The 24,751-nt window shown below is 46.0% G+C and overlaps 1 protein-coding gene and 1 long non-coding RNA gene across 10 annotated transcripts in view; one reads left to right on the plus strand and one right to left on the minus strand.

The window, feature by feature from the left end:
- Positions 1 to 11,472, plus strand: part of BMPR1B (bone morphogenetic protein receptor type 1B) — a 349,709-nt gene extending 338,237 nt beyond the window's left edge. For 6 of the 7 annotated variants that reach the window (XM_043545434.1, XM_043545433.1, XM_043545431.1 and 3 more), the window contains 7 exons: positions 1,683 to 1,779; positions 2,563 to 2,701; positions 8,401 to 8,593; positions 9,085 to 9,382; positions 9,696 to 9,871; positions 10,124 to 10,254; positions 10,484 to 11,400. In XM_043545434.1, coding sequence (XP_043401369.1) covers positions 1,683 to 1,779; positions 2,563 to 2,701; positions 8,401 to 8,593; positions 9,085 to 9,382; positions 9,696 to 9,871; positions 10,124 to 10,254; positions 10,484 to 10,609 — 1,160 coding nt within the window. In that variant the 3' untranslated portion in view covers positions 10,610 to 11,400. Of the gene's footprint in view, positions 1 to 1,682; positions 1,780 to 2,562; positions 2,702 to 8,400; positions 8,594 to 9,084; positions 9,383 to 9,695; positions 9,872 to 10,123; positions 10,255 to 10,483 lie in introns of all 7 variants that reach the window. The other variant, XM_007063008.4, reaches the window with a different exon arrangement.
- LOC114020244 lies at positions 1,192 to 11,725 on the minus strand. 3 transcript variants are annotated; one of them, XR_006290389.1, is made up of 4 exons: positions 11,591 to 11,723; positions 3,901 to 10,264; positions 2,624 to 2,695; positions 1,196 to 1,853 (listed from the first exon to the last, which is right to left on the minus strand). It is a non-coding gene; the product is annotated as an uncharacterized LOC114020244 (long non-coding RNA). The 3 variants fall into 3 exon arrangements; XR_003565096.3 differs by having other exon boundaries at positions 2,624 to 2,698; XR_006290388.1 differs by having other exon boundaries at positions 1,192 to 1,853; positions 2,624 to 10,264; positions 11,591 to 11,725.
- Between the last annotated feature and the right edge of the window lie 13,026 nt (positions 11,726 to 24,751).

Below are 24,751 nucleotides of genomic sequence, written 5' to 3' on the forward strand. Positions count from 1 at the left end.
AACTGTTACAAACCACACATTTTAGAGGGAAATGACTGGAGGACATCGACTGCTAATAAACGATGAAATAGAACCTTGGCTCACCTGAACCGCCCCCTCTTTCACAGAGAGAACTGGACTCCCCCGTGGGTTCTCGGTTTCAGCTCCCGGCACGCTCAGAGTGACGGGCCAGGTAGAAATCTGCTGCTCTGATGAGAATGATGTGCTCTAGTGTTTTCCCGATAGGCCCTGTGTCAGTGTCTCCTTTCAAAGGCAATGGCCTCGTCTTGAATGTTTACATTGTTAATGCTCTAGGAGCAGATAATGTCAGGTTAAAACATGACCAGTGTGCTCACAAGGCAGATAATGCTCAGTAATCCCTGTTCATGATGGGAAGGGGAGGGAAGGAAATACTTGGAAGCAAAGTTGGGAGAGGGAACTGGATCTTTAAAATAGAAGTGCGTGACAGTAAGCCAAGATTCCCCTCGGATCCTTCTTGTCTCAGTACCCTAGTAAATCTGAAACATAATAGTGTTATTCCAGGATGAGTCGATAAGGATAGAATTCTCACAGTTTACTGCGTGTTCAGCATTTGTGTGGAAGATGCAAGACAATCAGACGGTGAAGGCTTCCGAAAACCTCATCCTTATCTGCATAAGAGTGAACACCAGGCTGGGGGTGGGGAGCGTGCTAAAGTATCGCAGTTTTGAGACTTTGTCGTTTTAAAAGAAGATGGTGCAGGATTTCTTCAGTTTTCAGCATGAGAATATGTGTCTGAAATGAGGATGCAAATTGGGAGATGACAGCTAAATTTTAAAGCAGAAAATGGGTATGGCGTGCCAGGATTTATCCAAACTTTTCAGTTATTTTTATAGCGTCACAATTCTTACATATTGCTTGGTAATGTTGCATTTTCAAGCGGTTTTAAAGAATGGCTCATCTGCAATGACACATTTTTCCACAAGTGCAAGAATCAAAAACAAATAATTTTTCCTGCTAAAGTGCTGTGAGAGAGAGACAGCGATCCTTACATTGATGTAAATATAACTTTAAGGACTTTAGCTCTATGCCCTAGCAGGGATTAGACATCCCTTGTATGTCTTCTCTGCTAGGATAGATACAAGTTGGGTATATTAATTGCTTTTGTTAAGACTCCTATAGTTTTCTTAAATTAATAAACGTTAATTAAGATAAAGAGGCACCAAACTAGTCTGTGTCCTAGCTGACAAGATATGTAAGATACAGGACTATATAAATCCCAGGTTTGAGGGGGTGGGGGGCTAGCGGGTTGGTCATGAAGGGCTAAAATACTCCCTTGCAAACGCAGTCAAAAGTGCCAGGGTTACCAGTGAGATCTTTGTCTGAGTAAAGACTTCAGGGTCAGTCAGGCCCTCGATTGCTGTTCCATGTGCTATGTTTGCCCCATTGGATGAGGGCTGAAGAAGGAGCACATAAAATGGCTCTGAAATCAAGTAATACGTTACACAACGTTAAACAAGTCGAAAAGAAAGGGGACAATTCTGTTGCTTAATAGATTTATAAATTCTTGTATGTCTTTTTACATGTGAAACTAAACCGAGGAAGGCAGAATGCATTTTACACCCAACCTAATGTGAAAGGCATCTCAGGTATTAGAGAGTAGTGCTGACTTCTAAGACAAAAATACAGCCATTGTACAGAGCTTTTTTTATTTTTTAAATCAGATTTTGTTGAAGGAAACATTCACCATAAGGCCTTGCTGATCTCAGTGACTGTTTGCAGTATACTCCTGGTGCTTATCATCATATTCTGTTACTTCAGGTAAGCCGGAAGTATTTAAGCGTCGTCTGCTTCACATTTCTTCCCAACATCACACCCCCACCCCGGCTTATGAACTGTAAAATTAAAAAAATAACAGGAGGGAATTGGGGAACAATTAAAAAAACTTTATTTTTATTATAGGGAAAATTTGTATATTTTGCTAATGTTAAAATCAGAAAGACTTTGATATAATGCCCTACAATATAGTTGGTCTTTTGTATAGCATCCTTCATAGAAAGTATATCCTAAAAAGCTTTCCAGTAGGAAATAACACAAAATAGTATTCAGTGAAAATGAAAGAAAACAATGGTGTAAAGACACTGTATAGTAAATAAAGTAAAGCTCATAAGCCTATTAACACAGTGCACACAAATTCACAAACTATACCCAAAGAGGGAGATAGATTCAGCAAGCATAGGCAAATTTGTAAAAATGCCTTTCTTTGGTCATAAAAGATCCACAACATCCATAACAAAAAGGTGAGGTATTTACTGCATCTCTGTTTTTAGGACTATTCTCTGAATTAGAGGTTTAAAGTTGGTATTTGGCTATGCAAAATTATGCTGGATTCCCCAGCAGGATGATAGTTAGCCCCTTCCGTAAACCTAAAGCGTTCTAATGTTGCGACTAGATCAGAAGATAGTCGTCGACGAGGCTAGCACGTACTTCGGGTAAATGCCAGGAACTTGTGCATGACTAAAAATTAAATGTGAGCCATGTTTTCTACATAGCATGCGTTCCTCATTGTACTGTCGACTAATTTAATTTTCACTAAAATCGTAGGCATAAAAGGCAAGAAAGCAGACCTCGTTACAGCATTGGACTTGAACAGGATGAGACTTACATTCCTCCAGGGGAATCCCTGAAAGACTTGATTGAACAGTCTCAGAGCTCAGGAAGTGGGTCTGGGCTCCCTCTGCTGGTAAGAAAGGAATGTAATTTAGATACACACATAACTCTATAAGGCAAAGACACCCCCATCATAAAAATTCAAGGGGATTTATAGGAATTACGTTAGTATGTGTAGCAAGAATTAGGTTCTGGTTGTCTGTCTGCAGAAATGACGAGGATATCAGTTGCAGAATAAATACTTAAGAATCAGAGCTCTTTATTTCACGTACCAGGATCTGCATCTGATCTCAGGAACACCAGCATAAATCCGGATTAGCCCCATAGACTTCAGTGGGATTTATCTGGATTTACACCAGTGTAAATGAGATCAGAATCCGGCCTACAAGCTTAGATGTGGTGCTTTTTATAAACACACAGTTACATTATTTTTAGAGACAGGATGGTTACGTGGAATCCTTTTACACCTTGGCTTCACTTAGCATTAAAAAACTTAGAGTATAATCACTGTATTTTGCGCGACAAAAGTCTTGTAGGTTAAAGGTATGCCAATTGAATAGAGTATAACATGTATAAGTTGTCTCAAATGTAACTGTGACCGAGACCCAATGTACTAAAGAAGGTTCCGTTTCAGCGAGAAGGTTTAGATTTCAGAGTAAAGCTCATGGCTTTTCCATTCATCTGTGTTTTAGTTTTCTGATAACCTGACAACCTTGGACCTCCTGCACTTCCTGGCATCGCAGAAGACTCAAGATACTTATTTTAAAAACTACCTTTTAAAACGAGTCATTTCTTTTCTTGTAATTTTCAAAATGCATAGCTGAGAAGTTATACATCGCTCCTGTCTACCTCCATATAAAGCATGCATCACCGTAATATCTGAGCAACTTCCGAATACTTAAAGATAGAAATAACAATAACTGTTACTCTTTCTTTCTTCTTTCACTGCCTAAATGAGAATAGCTCAATTTGTTCACATTTATATTAACTTATTGGCCACGTCTAGACCAAGAGTGTAGGTCATGTTTTACAATGTGTTGAAACTAGGGAGGGAGTTTAGGATTGACCACAACCAACTAACTTGCTTTTAAATACAACTTGTCCAGTCTCTAGTAGCTGCGAAGTCCTGTTTAAAATCATATTAATTAAAATGTTATGTTTTGAAACACAGACGGTTTTCCAAATGTCAACATGACCATTGACAGACAGATGAGCAGCAGAATGAGCTTTGCAATTGATTCCAAAAATGGTGACGTCCGGAGTTATTCTTACCGGGCGTGGTCATGAGCACCATTGTGTAGATCCAGCTCCTACGAAAGCTCTGTCTGCCGCTCTCACAAACCTCTCTGTATTGACCGGCAGTTTCATTGTTCCAGTGAAACATAGCTGTCAAGGGAGATCATAGCCATTGCATGAGAGGGTCAATCTCTCAGGTAGCCAAAGGCATTTCCATGGAGGCAGTAGGAAAACAGGCCATAGACTGTAAACTGGATTCTACATTCATTGGGGATCCAGTGCAGAGAGCAGAGTACTGGGCTGAATGCGTTCACAGCAACCCAGATTGCTAAGCAGATGGGCTGCTGCATTTCGAATCAGGACACAGAATATTACCGTATACTCCATAGCCTTAACACAGCCTTAATGTAGATTTTTGCACTTAGTTTCCTAAGGCTTTTAATGACAGAAATAAAAGAAGAAAAAGTAGAGCTGGTTGGAGCAATATGGTTTTTCCAAATGTGTTTTTACCCACCTCCCTAAGTTTTGTTGTTGTTTTTTTAAACTGGGCATAGGTAGGGTGGGTTAACCGTCAAACTGTCCAGGTCCTTTGATCCCATTGGCAGCGTGAGCCCCACTCTCTTCAGCAGACTGCAGGATCTGCTGCTGAGAGCATGTAGAATTCAGCTGCTGGGGCTCTGTTTGCCCTGCCTGTAATTTCTTTTATAAATCAGGAAATATTCCTCGCTTCCTCCTGCCCCTTTGCCTAACTAAAAAGTCATAAACAGGTTTTCCTCAAACTTTTACCGCAAACAGTGATTTTCTAAGACAATTGTAAGACTGTGAAAACAGGTTCATGATGGGGAAGTTGCACTGCAGCCCTAAAGCTTTTGCTATGGTGAACACAATAAGATATGTTTGTCAGATAGTTATCACAGCAATAGGCAGCTTAGAAGTGCATGGATTGATACTTATTGTCCAAGAGGGGACGCCCATGCCTGTAACAAATACGCACAATGAAGTCTGGTGAAAAACACTATCCTTCATTTTAAAAGTGTTTATGTCCAGCTTCTTTATTATTTGTTTCAATAGAAAACATTTAAAGTTGTTTCAGAGAAAGCAAACCATTTTTTTTTTCAGAACTTGTAAAATGTCAGTTTATGATAAACAATATTGTCTTTCTTTTGTAGCTCGCTTATTATATCGGATACAAAGGTTACAACAAAGCCAAACCTTAACCAAGATACTATCGTTTCTCTGACATTCAACCTTGTTCATTTTCTCTCTCAGATTTACTTGTATTATTTATAATTATATGGTGGCTCTTAGTCAAGCCCATATATTTAAGGTAGTGTAAATGTTGCTGTGAGAAACCACTGTGAGCCGTTGGGTGCCTTTTTTAGGTGATTGTATCTCTAGCATAAAAGTTTGCTGCAGGTTGAATGTTGCCATTCAACTTCTAAGCCCTGCTGAAGCGTTTTAAAAATTTGTAAATAAAGGTTCCTACCCTGCAAGCTGGGTTACACAGGCAAATCTCTGCCTCCAGGCAGAGCTCCATTTACCTCAATGGGCCTCCAAGAAGCTGCAAAACCAGGGCCAAAAGCACAGAACCAAGCCATTTTCAAGGTATACGAAGGTAGAGCTGTTTCAATAGCTCGTGGAGTTTGCCACAACAGACACAGGACGTTCAATTAATCTTACTCGTACATTTTTATCATTACATGTATAAATACTGGTTGGTTTTTGATTGAACGCATCACAGTTCTGGTCGCAAAATTCTCTGGTCACAAACGTTCGTGTGACCAAAACTTTGTATGAATTTTACAAACAGCAAGTTTTGTGCCTTTCGCCGAGATGTTTTCATTCATGATGCAAAACCGCTTTTGTGACAAAACAAAATTCTATTCAAGCAACAGCGGAAGTAGTTTGTAAATATTTAGCTCATCCCGTCAGAGAAGAGAAGCAAAATGTCCTATTTCCTTAACTGACCAGTGTCAATGTTTGTGTAGAAAAATACAAATATTGAAAACTGAATGGACTGTTCACTGTGAACAGTTTACAATCAATCCATAACAATGTTTGTAAAATTTGTTTGTCAAACAATTTAGAATAACAAGCATATTTTTAAACATCACAAGCCATTTATGAACAGAAAAAGAACTAAATGCATGAAATAAAATAAACTGAACAAAATAGTTTGACCAGCTCTAGTAGGAAGAAACCAACTTAAGGTCTTCCATGTAGTATTCCGCCTTTTGAAAACTCATAACAGAAATGTGATTTTCATTTTCTTAATATAATTTAATCAGGAACTTTTCATCATTAAATATGGCAATTGCATGTGCTTTATGATGCCATTACATATATTTACACAAATTAAGTTATACAATATAATTCCATTATTTTTCAGGATGTATTCTTTAAAGTAGGAAAATTGGAAAGCAACAACGCTAAAATTATATTACAAAATGTGAAAGAAAAATTCCAGTGTAATAGAACTGTTCAGTCACTACTTCAAAGTATAAAGGAGAATAAACCAGTTTAAAAACAACTTAAGCTCAATTTCTGTTCTTGGCTTGCACTGGTGTAAATCAAAATAACTGCACTGAAGCCACCATCGGATAGTGTGATAATACATACTCGGTCTGTAAAAATTCAGCTTCCATTTGCATGCAAATCAGAGAAAAGGAACTTGCAGAGTTGTTGTTACACAGGTTCGGTTATTTTTTCCATTTAAAAATAGTTTAAACATCATAGTTTAACATAAATGAAAACAGACCTCACCTGACAGGTTTCACATGCATTCAGACTGGAGCTGAACCATTTCAGACCTGGTCTGTGTTCATTAGGAATGTGACAGCTTGCACTGAATTGCGGTCAGTTTCAGAGAAAATGAAAGCGTAGCAAATTGTTTTTGAAATCCAGTTTTGAATATTTATTTTTAGCAGCCTTGTTTATCAGAATGTTTTGGGAGGACATTGAATTAATGTAACTCATTAAGCGTTCAGATAACACTGCTATTTGAGTGCATTGAATTTCATCAGAGTTTTACATGGGCGAAGGCAAAATCTATACTTTAATATTTAAATATAATGCCTGGTGCAGAAAGATGCAACTGCACTGGACTCAATTACAAAATTTTGTTTTAAAATATTTCCTACAAAAGCCAGAACGTTTCGGCTCAGGATTGAACAGGTAATACTGAGGCACCAGCGGTTGCCATTTCAATATTCTATTGTACTGTCTTGTGACTGGGAAATAGAGCTGTGAACATTCATGCATTTGTAGGCTGGATCACAACTTTTACTCTAGTTTTCTTCTGTGAATTGTTCAGAATATATAGCCTCCAGACATGTCTCATTCCTAAGAGGGTAAGTTAGTCTGTAATCGCCCAAGGTGGATTTTTTAGTCATAACAGGTTTAGTTGCTGAGTGTATGAGCGGTCAGTCTTCCTTAACTCTGTGTCTGATCTGTCATCCTCATCAGAAATTACTCTGCGGTGCTGTCGGCTGCGCGAAACTTCTGGTATATGTCAGCAGGTGCTTTGAATCTAGCTTTTATTTAGAGCGAAGCTACTTGATGAAACTGATGTCAGTGCATAAACACAGATTTTACGCTGTGCTCCTAAATTAATGTTTCGGAGAAAAATACTCTTTATGAATAATAATGATATGTTTGTAGCCACCCAGGCTTCCTAACGCCTGCGTTTTAGCAAACTCTAACTAAAAACTTGTGGCTGACATTTTTACAAATAGGAGCCCAGAATTCAGCTCCCAAATCCATATGTGGGCTCATAATTAAAAACCGGGGTAGGATTTTTGAGAGAGACTCAGTAAACTTCACTCGTTGTTGGGGGCTGACACGTCTGAAAATCCCAGCTGTGGTTCTTAAAGGCGCTGAGCATCTTCTATTGTCTCCTGTTAAAGTCAATGAGAGCTGCTGGGTACACGGCATTTTGAAAAATCAGGGCAGTTCCTAGAGCTGGTTGGGAATTTTGTCCCTGTTTTTTCAAGTCAATGTGGTTTCCATTGGAAAATGTTGATGTTGCTGAAATTTTTCCATTTGCCTAAGGGCTAGACTCCCTGGTTGGACTGTATCTTCCATGACGCACCAGTGTCTCCCCTCTGGCCTACTCATCAATATATTTTGTTTCAGTTTGGAAATATCCAAATGCTGCATTCCAAATTGATTTTTTTTCCAGAACTTTTCATTTAGCATTAACGTTTCCTAGGATGCTAATTCGGGTTTTTTGGGGATCCTGACTTTAAGCTCCTATGTTTGAAACTGTCAGGTAGATCTATGCCTATGCTGATCCACTGGCATAAAGTCACGTGTGCTTATAGGTGTGGCCAGACTACCAGAGTGCCCGCGCGAGTACTCCATTCTCTGGGAAGCAGCGGGAGATTCCATCTCTCCCAACTCTGTGCGAGGCCCGTGCATTCCAGCTCTTTGTGCGAGGGTTCCTATGTTTTAGCATGCGAGAAGGAGACAGACAAAGAGAGATGAAACACACCTGTTGAGGAGTATATTTAAACTGTATTTCTTGGGATTTAACAGGTCCAAAGGACTATAGCAAAGCAGATTCAGATGGTGAAACAGATAGGGAAAGGTCGCTATGGAGAAGTTTGGATGGGAAAGTGGCGTGGAGAAAAGGTAGCTGTAAAAGTGTTCTTCACCACTGAGGAGGCCAGCTGGTTCAGAGAGACAGAAATCTATCAGACTGTCCTGATGAGGCATGAAAACATTTTGGGTAAGCGAGTGAAATGTTTCTTCATTATTCTCAGTAATAACTTTGTATTTGCTGATGTCCTTTTCTTCATGCAAAATAATTTTAAGGGTCTCCCTGCAGATAGAGAGTATCTGGATTTGGGAGGCTGTAATCCCCAACAACCATACACCTGTTTCTCCCACCTGCATCTGGGGTTTTTTAAAAAACAACACCATGTAGCAGAGCTCTTTGTAGGGGGCGATGTTGGGCCACGCTATGCCGGGAAGTATGTCTCATCCCTGGAGTGACCAAGAACTGAGCAGACCTTGCCCCTTGCGCAGGTTTAACCCTTAATCTGGGGATTAGACAGAAAGCATTGATAAATTTTAGCAGGGGCTGTTCTTAATATAGCCATACAATCACTCGGAGTAATTATTGCAGACTTTTTTCAGGCAGTATAATCCACATTTTTAAGTGTGTGGTGTTCAAAAGCCCCGAAAAATATTAATCTGAAAATATTTCCCCCCCCACAGGGTTCATTGCTGCAGACATTAAAGGTACAGGGTCTTGGACCCAACTGTATCTTATCACAGACTACCATGAGAATGGCTCCCTGTACGATTATCTGAAATCCACTACCTTGGATACAAAAGCCATGCTAAAACTGGCCTATTCCTCAGTTAGTGGCTTGTGCCACTTGCACACTGAGATCTTCAGTACTCAAGGCAAACCAGCTATTGCCCACCGTGATCTGAAAAGTAAGAACATTCTCGTGAAAAAGAATGGAACCTGCTGTATAGCAGACCTGGGCTTGGCAGTTAAATTTATTAGGTGAGTAACAAATTTCTGTGTGTCACAACCCTGAGTTTATAGTTGTATATTACTGCATGCTGAGAGAGCAGAGACCGGGATGGAGGGCGGAGTGTTAAATTTGTGATCCAACAAATAATCTGCCCATGTAACTAATTAATTGGGATGTATTGAAAAGTACGCTGGTTGTGCTGCTTTTTGTTTCATTTCCTACAAATCAAATTCAGCGCATGTATTAGAGCCAACCATTTATTGCTCTTTAGAAGTGAGCTGTAGCTCACTTCGTTTCTAAGGTGCCACAAGTTATGTTTGTTTGATCCTTTTTTTCTTTTAGTGATACAAATGAGGTGGACATACCACCAAACACCCGGGTAGGAACAAAGCGCTATATGCCTCCTGAGGTGCTGGATGAAAGCCTGAATAGGAATCACTTCCAGTCGTATATCATGGCTGATATGTACAGTTTTGGACTCATCCTTTGGGAGGTAGCAAGGAGAGGTGTGTCGGGAGGTAAATGACAAACATATTGTTCATTTGGTTGCGGTTGCAATAAACTAACCTTGGGGGAGAGCCCCTCCCATTGCTGTTTTAGACTTTTCCACATTTCCTAGGATAGTGACCCATAATATAATAAGATAAGACCCATAAGATAATAGTACAGAATAGCTTGCATGGATCGTGTCTATAAGAGGGTGTAGTTGATACAGTGCAGACATCCTTTTATCCTGCAGTTATGATGCATCTGGAAAATGTTTCTTTCAGGAATAGTTGAAGAATACCAGCTTCCATACTATGATCTTGTGCCCACTGACCCCTCCTATGAGGACATGCGGGAAGTTGTGTGCATCAAGAAGCTCCGTCCTTCATTCCCCAATAGATGGAGCAGTGATGAGGTAAGAAGTCCTTTAAAATAAAGCAAGCATTTTTTTTATTATTATTATTGTTACCAAACTGCACTGTTTTGCAATACTATGATGTTAAGGGTAATACAGAAAAGCCAAACCGCCCATTAAAACTTCTCCAAAGAATAGGGAAAAGACTTGATGATAAGTAATACCGAGGTCAGATAGATATATCTGTTGCATCGCCTATCCTTTTTTATGTTTTCTTTCCTTTCCACAGTGCCTAAGACAAATGGGAAAACTCATGACAGAGTGTTGGGCTCACAACCCTGCTTCTCGCCTCACAGCCCTGCGAGTAAAGAAAACACTTGCCAAAATGTCAGAGTCACAGGACATTAAACTCTGATTCAAGATCTCTTGTCTGGTGAAAGCCCTTAAAAACTGACTTTCCCTTGATGATCATCAGAAGCAAAGCCTTCACTATCTGCTCCCTGTTTGCAGGGGGAGGGGAAATACCATTTCAGTAACTGGTTCAAGATTATGTATGTTGCTTGCTTTCTGTGAAAGCCCGTTATTTTTTGATTGTTTAAAAGAAGATTACTGCTTTAAATTTTATGAAAATGAAACTTATGGTTAGAAGTAAAGACCTATATATTGTTACATTAAGAAACTGTGCCTGAAGATTGAAGTAAAGTGACTTTTTTCATTTATAAAAAGATTTGCACTCCAACAAAAATATTGAGGCATGGCTGTGACATTAATGGCCTTAAACAGAAGCCAATGGTTCTTGGATTAGGCTGAATTTTCACTGAAAAATAAAGACTTATTGAACCAGTTTGGTTTGTCTTAACAGCCTTTCATTTATCAGAGAAACCACTGGTGAGTGAAACTGCTAAACTATCAAAAGTTGGTAGGTCATAAATATATACATCCAGAACTGAAACATTTATTTATGAAAACTTTTGACACCCACCTCCAGTGTAGTCAGTGATTGATATTACATGGGGGGGGATGTACATAAAGATGGAAAATTTCTTTTGAAGATTAGGAAACCTGTAAATACTATTGGGAACAAATGGTTATGTTGTATTTGTTCAAACTGTGTATTGTTGTTTTAACATTCCCCAAATAAAATGCAAAATTTCAAGACACCTAAAGTGTGTGAGGACACACTGAGGAACCCAATTCTTACATTCGTGGTTGGTTCTTTCTACCAAGTCATTTTGTGCTAGAAGGCGTCTGTTACAAAGACGCCAGGGCTCATCCGTGCTCTGCTTCCTGAGACTTTACGGGGCTCGGTCTGTTACTAACTAACTTTCCTGGGAGTATCCGCCCAGAGGAGACCGACCCGCCCCGGGGGGGGGGCGAGAAAGGTACCGTCTCTTACCGTTATCAAAGGCCGGGGGCCTGCAGCGCAGGGAGCGGCCCGGGAGCTCTCCGAGGCCCGGCAGCCGGACACGCGCCGCTCCAGCCTCTTCCCTGCGCTTCCCGATTGGTAGCGTCCCCAGCCAATGAGGACGCTGTTCCCAAATGCGCATGCGCAGCCCGCTTTGGGGGCGGGCTGCGCGCAGACCCGGATTGTCGTGCGTGGGGCGGGGCGTGTCGGCGGGCTGCCGGAGACGACGCTGGTTGATTAGCGTGCGGGGGGTGGCTGCCCCAGCAAAAGGGCAGCTCGCTTTCCCCGCCTGAGAGCAGATTCCACCCCCCCACCCGCGAGACTTCATTACTCCTGGAGGCAGAGACACCGAGTCACTGCACGAAAAGCTGACTCTGAAATAATGAGAGAGGAAGCGGCGCACAGCAGCAGATGGGGCAGAGGATTTAGGCCAGCAATAACCAACCCTCTCTCACCGTTCCCCCCCCGCCAGCTGCCTTCCCCTTGATGTGACACCACAATGTGCGGAACAGAACAGTTAGGATATTGTGTTACACGCCAGAGCTGGGCTCATTAAGTTTCTCCTGGGACGGGTACCTGCCCAGGGCCCCCTCGCGCCTCTTGGAGCCGCTTGCTGGGAAGACCTAGGTTCACACACCCACTGCAGTGCCCAGCCTGTGCCTGCCACTGAACACTTTCCCAAATCAACAGGACATACCGGTTTGTAAGATATAACTCAGGACCCACACTTGGCTTAACCGCAGGCGCCGAGATTAGTGAAAAGGAGAATGCATTTATTATCAAAGAACAGTTGTTTGGAAACAAGTCATGACCTAAACAACCACAATCCCAGCACACTTTCTAGACGCTTAGTTAAACTCGCAGGTTAACCTCGTGGCTGAAGACGTTTCTCTCACCCAAAGCCCTCTGCAGCTTTTCCAACCGAGGCTGCCTGCGACCCACGCTGTCCGTTCGCTTCCCAGGTGCAGGGTGAAGGGGGTGTCTCTTTACTCTGAGGCAGGATAATCCCCCGGGGCTTGTTTTCGCCTGCATGCTCCTTTTCTGTTGACTTCGCATCTCTTTGTATGTAAACAGGCATGCGTTCTGCTATTTTACAATGCTACAGTTGCATCCCAACAGAGAGATACACTTTGCAGAGTTTAAACACAGATTTTCAGGATATATACCTAACTCCTTACATAGTATCTGTGCACCATTTCACAACAATATTAATGAGTAGTATGTCCACCACTTTCACCTGAAATTCTGTGGGAGAACCAGAATGTTCATAGCAGACTCAGGAGATTTTTGTAACCCACCCGTCCGCACCCCCTTGCCAGTTACCATTACAATATTCTTGTGTCACAGACAACAAAGCGGCAGCAATGAGTCAACCCGGCGATTGGTGACTAGTCACCGAGCCCTTTATTAACCCATCAGACAAATAAGCCCCTGGTCTCAGGAGGTGGATTGCGGTGGCCGCCCTGGGATGGCTCTGCGTTGTAAGCAGAACGCAGGCCGGTCTGAGCGCCGAGGTAAGCTACGTTCTCATATTCTGCAACATGCCGCGATAGTACTGCCTGGCTTGTGACATAAGCAGATAGGTCACTTGTCAAAAATCCAAATATGTTTGTATTTTGCCCCAGGACAAGTTACAGAAGTTCCTTCTGGGGCCAGTACCTGGAATGCTAGTATCCAAAACAAGGAGAATGAAAGGTTTACAACAAGCTGAAGAACTGGGACAAACCGATGGGCTGGATTTTAGTGACATGTGAAGAGTTTTATAACTTGTAAAATCATCTTACAAATGCTGCTAGCGTGAAATACAATGGCACGTGAGACGGCTTCCCGGAAACTGGTGTCTGAGACATTTTGGGGTGCGATCCGGATCAGTGAGCGGCCGTGTCACGACCTCCTCTGCAACGTGGGGTGCCTTGCTGCTGTGGCTCCCGAGCTGGGCCGCTCACAAACAGCCACATGGCTTGCAGGTTGCACCCTGAGCGTCTGCATATCGCCACAGCCCCGATCCGGCAATTCTGACACCAGCGGCCCATTAGCAAACACCAGCCACGCTCTGGCTTCCGGCAGCATCGATTACTACGTGCGCGGTGACCCTGACGCACTCCCAGTCCCAGATTTCCCCGCAGAAATGTCTGTTCCGCACTGTCCAGATATATTCGGTCCGCTGCCTCTGCGAGGGCATCCAGCTACAACACCTTAAATGGAGTTCCCCGCCCGATTCACAATACTAGATGAATTGTGTTGAAAGAACAAAGCAAGTTCATTGAACTACAAAGAAAGAGATTTTCAGAAAGTACAAGTTATAGTCAGAAACGGTAACAAGACCAACATAAAACACTTCCTAGTACTCAACTTAAACTAGACATGGTTCAAGGTGAAATTCTTACCACAGGTTTTCAGTAGCTTTGCCGACCAAGTTCCAGGACAGGATCTGCTCCCGAGGTCCCACGGCTGTTTTCTTTTGTTCTCTTAGGTGAAAGAGAGAGATGGACAAGAAGAGAGAACCTGAGATGTTTTTGCCTCTTTTTTATAACTCAGTCACCCTTGGAAAACCATTTTCCTGAGCGTGACCCCTGGTTAAAAGCTCTTTCCAGCTGAGAGCAAGGAGACACAGAGTCTGGTGCGGGAGAGGTTTCATCCCGTCATTTGCTAACGTAACCCTTCTGCCAGGCCGAGTTGATAGCAGCAAGGGCTGGGTTCAGTACACAGGGGTTCCCTCTCATCAAAGCAGATGCAAAACAGGCTCAAGCCCCCACCCACTGACCTGGGAAAATCTTACACACACCCCTGGGCGCCTCAAAGAGGCAATATTTTCCCTCTCGCAAGCACAGAGTCTCGGTGTAGCAGACAGTCTTTAATAACATGAGGTAAACGACATCAGCATTAAATTGGGAAAACACCACAACTAGGATTCATCAACCAAACCATGAGAAAAGACCCACCCCTGCAAATTGGGCCATGTCCTTTCCCTCAGATTCTTGAGTCCCACAACCCAAACGTCTCTTGAGTCCAGCAATCCAGAAATCACCCAAAGTCCAAAAAAAGTCCAACAACCCAAAAGTCCAGCCCCAGAGTTTAAAAGTTCATCTGCAGAGTTTTACTCCCCAGTCTGGGTGAAAAGGTGCATGGGGCGGGGATAAGGTGACTGCCCCGCAGCTCCATAGGGCTTCACTCCAATCCACTCCACAAGCCACTCCGCTCTGCCAGCTGGTCCACGAACAGATCTGCTCTGCTCTAGATCTTCAGGCTCCCCACTGCTTAACACAGTGCTCAGTGATTTTAGCTCTTAGTAATGTTAGCTCTTTAGTGATTTCAGCTTGTAGTGGTAGGAGCCTTAGTGCTGGTGCACCGTAAGGCCAAACTGAATTCAGCTCAGCACCTGTAGCTAAACTCCTAATAGACCCAAAATTAGCTCTGACATTCCACAGTGAAGAGAGACAGAGATGCAATTGATGTTTCAGGTACTCATAAAGGGGCCCACACCACCAGGTATTAATACCTGTCTACAGCCACTCTCAATTCATAGAGTTTTGGAACCCATGTCCCTTGCCTTGCGAGTGCTACTTAGTTGATGGCGAGTCCCTCCATCATAACAAAAGGCCAAGTACAGTTCCACTGTCCTTGATTCCCATAATCAGGGTAATAACAATTTATTCTTCCTGCCCCAATAACAGAGACACTGGGGATCCCACAGCAGCCAAAGTGACCATTTGGGCAGCTATGGCCTCATTCTAGGCGGGGTGGGTGTGTCTATGCAAATGAGATCAGCCCCTGAACTTCCACAACTTGCCACACCTCACCACCAGATGTCAGGGTGGAGCTCATCCTGACTCTGCTTACATTAAGATCACATCTGCAATTTCCTGGCCTGCTTCCTTGCCAGAGAATGGCAGCTTGGTAGGTGATGACAACTGGCTGGGATGTCAACTTGTCTTTTGGGTTTGTACGTTCATTACTTGACATATAATGCTGCTACATACATTTTACTGTGCATTAATGACCAGCAAGTTTTATTTCTCACATGGTACCTCAAGCAGGCGTATTTTGTACAAAGATTTTTACAATCATGTGTCAGGTGTGAATACAGGGGTGCCTTCTGTCATAGAATCTTATTGAACTTTTCAGCCTTTACTATGCCATTATTGACTTTCTGCAATAAACATGACTGATATTGGTTATTTGGGCTCTTCTATATATTTCATAACAAACCAAAGCATAGCCAAGCACTCGACGCTATAATTTATCTACACTGCCCACCGGCCACATGGGCAGTTAATTACAGGTGGGCTCCTTCTTTAAAAAGCTCATCGTGGATAGACCAGACCCTGGCACCTCTTCAAGAAGCCGGCCATCCTGGGACATCGGCCTTAAATGGTTGGTACATTCGCTGCTGAAGTAAACCCGGTCTTTGCGCCTCCTCACCGCCTTGCCCTTAAATAAGGGCCGCCCTCTCCTCTGGCGTGCGACACCGCTTTGCCTGGAAGGAGATATGCCTTGGTCTTGGCGTCTCTCTTCGTGCAGAATTATTTCTGTGAATTAAAAAACGCCCCCAAAACTATGGAAACGCCGACAGGGTTCCGAACACATTGTGACAATTCAGGAAAGCGCCCGGGTCCCTGAACGGCTCGTGGAGATACCCGGCTCTACAGCGGTGGGTGGTGCTCCGATTAGAGCCCCGTGAAACTAGAATGACCCAATGGGGAGAGACGGGGTGGGGGATATCCAGTCTGAAGTGGCGTCGGTGGGGTTACGCAGAAGGAATCAAAAGCAGAATCCAGCCCAGAGGCAAACAGCTGCTGGGCTTTCTGAGGGAGCGATGCCTCACTGCACCCTTGAACCCTTTCTGCTCTAATGACTCCAGCAGTAGTACCATCCAGGTGGGCTGTGCTCATCTGGTGATGTGACTCCTACTCCCCGGGAACGTAGGGTGCTGATCTGAGAGCCGCAATGAGAGAGAAAGCGTTAAAAGGGAGGGGGTGGGGGAGGACAGCAACAGCCAGGAGGCAGTGCAGCTGGGCCGCTTGGGATCATTGTTGTGTGGGCTACGGCTACTGTAGCGCCGACCAAAACCAGGGCCCGCTTACGGCATGGGCATGATTAGCAGTATTATGGTAGCACACAGAGGCCCAAAATTAAGAAGGAGACCCTAGGACGTGCCCATTATCAGCATCACATTGCAGTAGCACCTGGAGGTGGGGGACATTATGACGTGCACGTTATCAGCAGCACTACTATAGCGCCTATGGACTCCCCTTTTTTTAGAGGGCCTGGGGGAAGCCCCCTGTAGCGGAGCACCTGTCCCAGAACAAAGTGCACATTACCATTGTGCCTGGTGGGGGCCCCCAGCATGAAGTAGACATTATCAGCAATATTATAGTAACAGCCTCCCCTTTTTACAGTGCACATTGTCAGCAGCATTACGGTAGCTCCAGAGGGCGGGGGGAATTATGACGTACGCACGATTGGCAGCATTACGGTAGCCCACGCTGTTACTTGGGACTGTGCTGAGCTATTTCCATCTGGCACAATCTGAGTTATTCACTGGGGACAAACACAGTCCTGTTTCCCGAGGGAATCAAACTGCCCAGGCCCTTTCATTGCTCCGAAACCCAAGCCTGCTTCTGCGGCCCACCCCAAGCCCAAAGGAGCTGTTTCTCTGCTAAGTTTCTGCCCGGAACACAGCCAATCCCCCAGGCTCCGTGTCTACCACCCAGGACCTTCCTTAAGCATGCAGAGGCGGATTTACCATAAAACACAGGGTGCCCTGGCACGGGGCCCCGCAACGACAGGGGGCCCCAGGGCCGGGCACCTGCGGGGGCAGAAGCTTGCTCCAGCTGGCTCCTGGGGCTTCTGCTGCAGGCTGCACCCGCACCCACCAGCAGCCAAGCTCCCCTCCCTCCCCCGTCTCTTCCCGCCCCTCCCAACACTTCCCCTGCCACCAAACAGCTGTTTGCCGGGGCTCCAGGAGGGAGGGGGAGGAGTGGGGCCGCAGTGCGCTTGGGGGAGGAGGTGGGGCAGGGAAGGGGCCTTGGGGAAAGGTGTGGAATCGGGACTGGGCGGAGCAGAGCCTGGGCCCCGCACTCCCCCTATACATACCGCCCCCTGCCCTGACTTCTGCACCCCCCTCACACGCCCCCTGCCCTCCCTGACTTCTGCACCCCATCACACATACCCAGCCCCCCCACACTCCATACCCTGACTTCTGCAACCCCCCCACATTCCCACCTGCAGCCCCCCCCCCCCCCCCACCACCAAAATGGTATCTAGTACTTATGAGTGAAAAAGCCTTCCAGCCTGCCAGACCTATTAACACAACACTGAAACTGTTAAAGAGCCATTCAAGTGTAATGAAGTCATTTAACAGGCATTTGCCAACCCCCAGGTATATACTGTCAGTTTCTGAAATTACTGACAAAAACTGTAGTGCATTACTGTAATATTTACTCAGAACATGTTAGTCTACAGGACCTTACTCTAACATTTGCTTTCAAACTATTTCATTAGCGTGTTGCTGAAGATTATAAAATTACATCTCTAAAAAAATCCTTGCATAGATTTTTCAAGATGCACAAGCTGGTGGAATCGCCTTCCTTAGAAGTTTTTAAGGTCAGGCTTGACAGAGCCCTGGCTGGGATGATTTAGTTGGAGATTGGTCCTGCTTTGAGCAGGGGGCTGGACTAGATGACCTTCTGAGTTCCCTTCCCACCCTGATATTCTAGGATTCATCTTTAGCCTGAAATGCTTGGATCTTCAGACATTTTTTTTTTAAATAAATCCTTCAAAAGACCACCTGTATCTAAAATACATGTGAGCCCGGGCTGCTGTCAGGCATAGGGGCACCAGTTTAATAATTCTGCATAGGGCCCTATAAATCCTACGGACACCCCTGCTACAACCGGTCCCTCAGCTTCTAATCGGCTGTGCCATGCGGCCCAGTGTCTCGGGTGGTGACTCCCCATTGCTCACAGCTATCTCTACGCAAATGGGCATTTAATTGCTCCTTCCGCTTCGCTGGAAAGAAAAGCTCTTCACACACTCAGGTCTGTGATTGTCTTTTGATCAAAGAGCCATTATCACCTTCCAGCATAACAACAGTTAATAAAGACATATTCTGGGGTGGGTATGAATCCTCATACCTCTGGGGTGGGGTGCAGGAGCTGTTTATACAGGGACCCCCCCCTTTGCCCGGTGCTGAGATGCAGCCACCTCTGGGGTAGGGTGCGAGGGCTGTTTACATGGGGATCCCCGTGGGCACTCTGGTTTATAATTTAACCCTTTGGGGACTGCACAGGAGGCAAAGCAAAAAGAGTTTAACCACAGTAACTTTTACCCTCAAGGCACTCAAGAGTCACAGATATTCAGATAAAAAAAGCAAAGTCCATATGACTCCCCCACCTCCTCCCCGTCTCCGCTCACCCCTCCTCGTGAGTCCACAGAGGAGTCCTCCTCCCAGCATTGTCAGGTGATGCTCAGCTAACGTACCAGGCCATGTATTTCCAGGAGCTATTGAGACATTTCAATGCTGTGGACCAGGCCTCATCTGGAACCCTAGGTCCAATTCGTGGCCCCAAATAGGAATCCTAACTAAAACAGAGCAGGACAACTACAATGCTCAGGGAAACAGCCTGCAACTCTTCCGAGAGGAGACTGCAAGAGTTTGGCTTGTTGGGCTAAAACCAGGGATGTGGTTGCTCCCTGTAAGTACACCAGGGAAGGGAAAGAGCGAGTGAAGTTACAGGATAATGTTGTCCCAAAAGCCAATGGGGATAAACTCACCATGGATCAACTGAGGCTGGAAATGAGAAGACCGCTCTGCTGGTGGGTGGGTCTGGAAAACCCCAAACTAGCTGCACGCTGGAGCAGTTTCTGAAGTCTCTGTCACAGCCCTCCCCATAAGAGAGAGCCCGGCCTAGATCCGGCGCTTAAATAAACTTCCTGACCCTGCTTTACCCACTGATCAGCTGCAGGAGGTGAAACTCCCTGTCCACCTAGAGAGCAGCCTAGCTCCTCCTCCTACCAAGGGGTCCACAGCTGATGATGACTGTGGTGTCAGCCCTTACAATGAGCTGCTCTGGGTCTCTGCTGACAGCTCAAGGGTCTCGTAGATCCCAAAGCCGGAAGGGATCCCTGTGATCATCTCATCTGTCCCCCTGTCTGACCCAGGGCTCTGAATTAATCCCTGCTTGAACCAGAGCAGATCTCTTAGGAAAACATCCCAGCTTGATTTAAACCTGGCCAGAGCTGGATAATGCGCCGCAGCACATGGCGGGGAAGTGTAAAGCAGGATGCTCACGTTCTATCCCCAGCATTGGGAGAGTACTGGGGTCTAGTGGGGGGCTAGATACCAGGACTCCCAGGGCCTGAACAGGGGTCGGGGGAGGCAGGGAGGGAAGAGGTGTTTTAGCACAGCCCAGGCTGTTCTCTCCCCTTAATGTCCTGGGATTTGCCAGTCGACCCATGTCCCAGCCGCCTTCTCAGCAATGAGCCAGATCGCTGTTCTCCTGTACCCTCCCTGCCTAGGCGCTGACCCACAAGGCCCTCTCCTGCTTGTCTGAGGCTCTCCCTCCTATAGCACTCTCGTGCCCTGATCCTGTTCTTGCTCAGGGGGCACCTTGGCCGGGCCGCCTTCAAGGTCTGTGCCTTTAATGTGCACAGCTTTGGAGAGGCCAAGTGGCCAATGCACGGGTGATAAGTACACGGGTTGAGGCGTGGGCTGGGGGAGGGCAGCTTGCTGGGGGGTGGCTCTGAGACCAGCCTGGCTCCACAGGAGGGTTTTAGGGACCAGCCTGGCTCTGGAGGGATTGGGGGGGGTGCGTCTGTCATGGGCTCTGCCTGGGGAACAGGCGCTGATGAAGCGAGCACGCTGCCTGGCTGCCCACACCCCCGTGCTCAGTGTGCATCTCTGCAGATCCTGGTGCTCTGTGACATTGCCATGGTGCAGCAGGTCTGAGACACCACGGGAGACGCTGTCCTGGCCCTAGCGAAGGAACTGACCGGGTACCGGGCCCAGCCAGGTTGCCTGGGTTCTTTCCCTGGTTCTCAAAGGGGGAATGGGTCTAATGGGCCGGAGAGCAGGGGAGCTGGGCGCTATCCCTGGCTCGGGTGGGGAAAGGCAGGGGGTGAATGAGGTGACGTTCACAGCTCTTTCCCAGGGCAGGTAAACCCAGTTGAGGACCCAGAGACTTGGGTACAGGACCTACAAGGAGAGGATCATGTGTATCGGTATTTGTGTATCAGTAAATTCTCCCCAAAGCACCCCTCGGTGTCAGGGTGCCGTGTCCCATTTTCCCCCCCACCCCCTTGAGCCAGCCAGTCCCCCTGCTTGGTGTGTGGATTGGAGCTGGCGTCCCCTACAGAGGAAAGGCCCTGTGTCCCATTTCCCTCCCCACACACACACACACACACTCCCGAGCCAACCAATCTGCCTCCCTGCCCTGGGGTCGGATCGGAGCTGGCACCCATGCAGACGTCATGCTCTGGACTGGCTGTGACCCTGCTCTCCTGGAAGGTCAGATATGGTGTTGGTCACCAATTGGTGCCAGTTCGGGTATGAGGAGGCTGGAGAAGCTGGGGACTTTGCCAGGGGGCTCTTTGCTGCCAGATTCCAGGCATCCAGCACAATTGGGTCCCCCGGTGACCTCCCTGCTGCCCTCCTCAGTGCTCCTCAAAGAGGAGTGGGTGGGGAGCAATAGAGGGGTGCAGTGGTCTCAGTCCCCCCACCCCGCAGTTTACAGGTTAACTCCTCTGGGCACGTATTGCAGGGAGTTGGGGGAGGTCTCTACCCCCAAAGCAGATGACAGGAGCAGATCTCCAGCCCAGCAGCTCTCCCGCAAAACCAGGCTGTTCCCCCGGGGTACACAGATGGGGATGGAAGACTAGGAGTTTGGGTTCAAGGAGGCAGGAGAGGCTTGTCAGTTTAATCTAAATTGACCTTGTAATCGTGATATCCACTCAGTCCACACCTAATCTTCTGTCTTTCTCTCTCTGTCTCTCTTTTGCTCTCTTTCTAACAACTCTAAAGACAAAACAAGACCAAAGGATTAGCGGAAGGGAAGAAAAAGCCCCGGAGAAAGGATGGAGACACACTGCATGTATGCCCCCCGCTTCCCTGTAATGAGGGCTCGGGTCCTAAACACTTGTTTCAGTGGGCTTAAGCCCCCTAGAAGTGACATATAGAAGGACCTCCCTGTAAATGGTGATCAATGTCCTTGGCCTCCAAACAAGCGATTTGGGTATCCATTACGTATCTGAAGCTCAAGGACCACGCTTAAATATGGGCTCCGGTCTCTTTATGTTTCACACCTTTGGGATCTAGTCTTTTAAATGCACTGTGTGATTGAGCTCTCCGTGCAACAAGAGTTCAGTTCCCCGCCCCCCATACTGAGATGCAGTGGCCTCCCACTGAGCTGGAGGGGGAGGGACCACTCTCTGATCCCTGGTGGGCAGAGCCAGGCTGGGCTCACCCTTCCTGCAGGAAACTAAGGGGCGGGACAGGAAGTATAAAAGGCGGAGCCTCTAAGGTAGCTCAGCCTGAGCCATGGAAGGGAGCAGGTGCTTTTGGACTGCTTGTGAGCTTACAGTGTGTCTGGCCTGAGGATGAGACTGACCCAGGAGAAGAGCTGCTGGGGTTGCTGCTTGCTGTATACCTTGAGGAGCTGCAGGTACCTTAAGGGGAGAGAGTAAGAAGTAGCCCAGGGACAGCTGACTGTAGTTCAGTGGCTGCCTGAATGCTGGCCAGTGTGTTTTGGTTGGCCCAGTGGTGGGACACTGTCACGGTTAGAGCCCTGGGCTGGGTCCTCCTATGCCCTGTTGCCAACCCTACCCTGGGGTGGTAGCTTCCCCACCTTAGGCTCACAGGCCTATTTCTCTGTATGGCCTGGGCCTCTGAACTGCTTGCCTGCCTGGGAGCTTGGTCTCCTTGAGACTACTGAAGTGAACTGAATTGTCCCACCTAAGATCTAATCCTGATAGGGGTAGTGCCTCAGGGGTGTACTGAGATGGATTGGCCTCCTGCTGAGCTGGATGGGGAGGGCTCTGCCAACCCACTAAACCCCCAGTCTAGCTTCTCTTGGGCCCCATGCAACTGTGGGGCAAAAAGACCCTTGGCTACTGAGAGAATGTAGGTCTTTCCCTTTTTCCCCACTCTGAGTGCTGGCTTCTTTTCATTCCTTTCTCTAATGACCACCTTTTAGGAAGGGTTTGGATCACCTTTCCCATGCGTATTTAGTCATGAGTCACTTTGATGTGCCAGGCAAAATGACTGCCCTGTAAACCCATTGTAAGGTCTTAACCCTCTCATTCTTAAAATAGTGGGCCTTCTTGTGCCTTCAGGCCATTGCTGCCTGACTGCTGGTCAAGAAATGCGTGGCTACAGGGGCACAACTATTCATTAATAAGCTGATTTATTTTTTTTAAGCCATAGTTTCAGGTAAATGCATAACACTGCCTTGTCAAACATCAATAAAATCATTGGTTTATAACTGGGATGGACCAGAGTGGGGACTGGATGCAGGAGGGAAAGTTGGAGGAGTCTGATAAGGGGATAGCCTGTGACAGTGTTTGGTTCAGCACTACAATTCAAACTCAGATGTAGCAATGCAAGGCACATTATCCAGGGAGGAAGAGTGAGTGCATGATGCTTTCAATGCCCCAGATCTTAAAATCTGGCCTCGCCAGTGCTCTAAACAATAGGTGAGCAGTTTAAGTGTCTCCAAGTATAAGGAGTAATGCTAGAAAGGGTGATAAACAAAAGTGGAAAAGAGAACACTTCTAAAACTAACTTCATCAAGCAAAAATCTTCACCTAAGCAGGCTTGTCAGCTGCATTCACTTCCCAGATGCTTGAACCTCCTTGGTTGAAGATCCAATGGTCTGATTTCGAGAGACCAGGCCTCTTGAATCCTCTAAGTCATGGATAACTCCAATGTCTTCACCCCTGTTGTTGCGGTGTACTTGCCACATGGGCCCTCAGAGGCCAGGCAGGCCCAATTAATCAGCAAATAGGTAGGCTATGAGGAGGTTGCTGATTGGAAGCAAGCTCTCACTTGTGGGGGAACAGCGGGACTTATGTAAAGCGCAGACTGGCAAAAGAAAGATGGCTGTAGGATGAAGAAGAGTGTAAAGCAGAATATTTGAGTATCCATAATTCCTCATAGTGCAAAATAGATGTTTCAAAATATTAATCGCCAGTGTATCACAGGCTTTCATACAAGACCTCACTTGATGCACTTTTATAGTACATAAGGCTGTACATGAATTGTGGCCAAAAATTGTGGCCAAGCCATGGAAAATGGTGGAGAAATATTACTGTAAATAAGGTCCATTATTAAAGTCCATTACTTTTCTGCAATTTAGACTAGCCACCCAGGGCTCCCACTGTCAGAATGGCACTAGAAGCCTAATATTGTTGCATCTGCAAGTTAAATAGGGCCTTAATAGTATAGTAAGAATGTGTATACAATTAGCTGATTCAATTGCTTATTATTTAAGGGTCAGACCTTCTGTCCTTACAGTTAAGAGGGTGTCTCCCCACTCTCTAGGTAGGTAGCTGTTTACCTTTTTATGTAAATGTACCTTCATTGTCTCTGCCTGATGACCAAGCTAGTCCGACAAGCAAATACACCGTACTTTGTCTAAGGCAGGCTGTATTTATGTATTGCTTGTCAAATTTTAAGAGCATAATTTGAACACAGTTATAACTCTTTGTGCGCACCCCATACAAAAATATTAATGATCAGTGGATTTAGTTTTCCAATAATCCTTTCATGTCACTTTGTTGTCCTGATAGATACCCAAAGTGTATTTGCTGTAGTGAGCATATCAGGCCTGCTGAGAATTTGATACTCAATAGTAAACCACCACTGGGCCTCTGTCAAAGGGAGGGTGTATTGTAACTTACCAGTCGTAGGCTCTGGTTCCTGCCATGACTTGGGGGTCCTGCCTAGGCTCACTGGGGTGAGAGTGGGGTGGTCTTCCTCAGCTGGCTCCACTGGGTACCAAAAAACACATGCTACTTGCCTTCCAAGGCATCCTCCTCAGCATCCCATCCGCCTCCTGGTCTGACAGGGTGGAGGAGGGGGTCATGACGTACTTCTGGCTGCGCATTGAAAGCGGTTGACGGCACCCGTCATGCTCCTTGAAGGGGCACATACAG

Source organism: Chelonia mydas, chromosome 4 (assembly GCF_015237465.2).
Source record: "Chelonia mydas isolate rCheMyd1 chromosome 4, rCheMyd1.pri.v2, whole genome shotgun sequence".
In the NCBI taxonomy this organism is placed as follows: Eukaryota; Metazoa; Chordata; order Testudines; family Cheloniidae; genus Chelonia; species Chelonia mydas.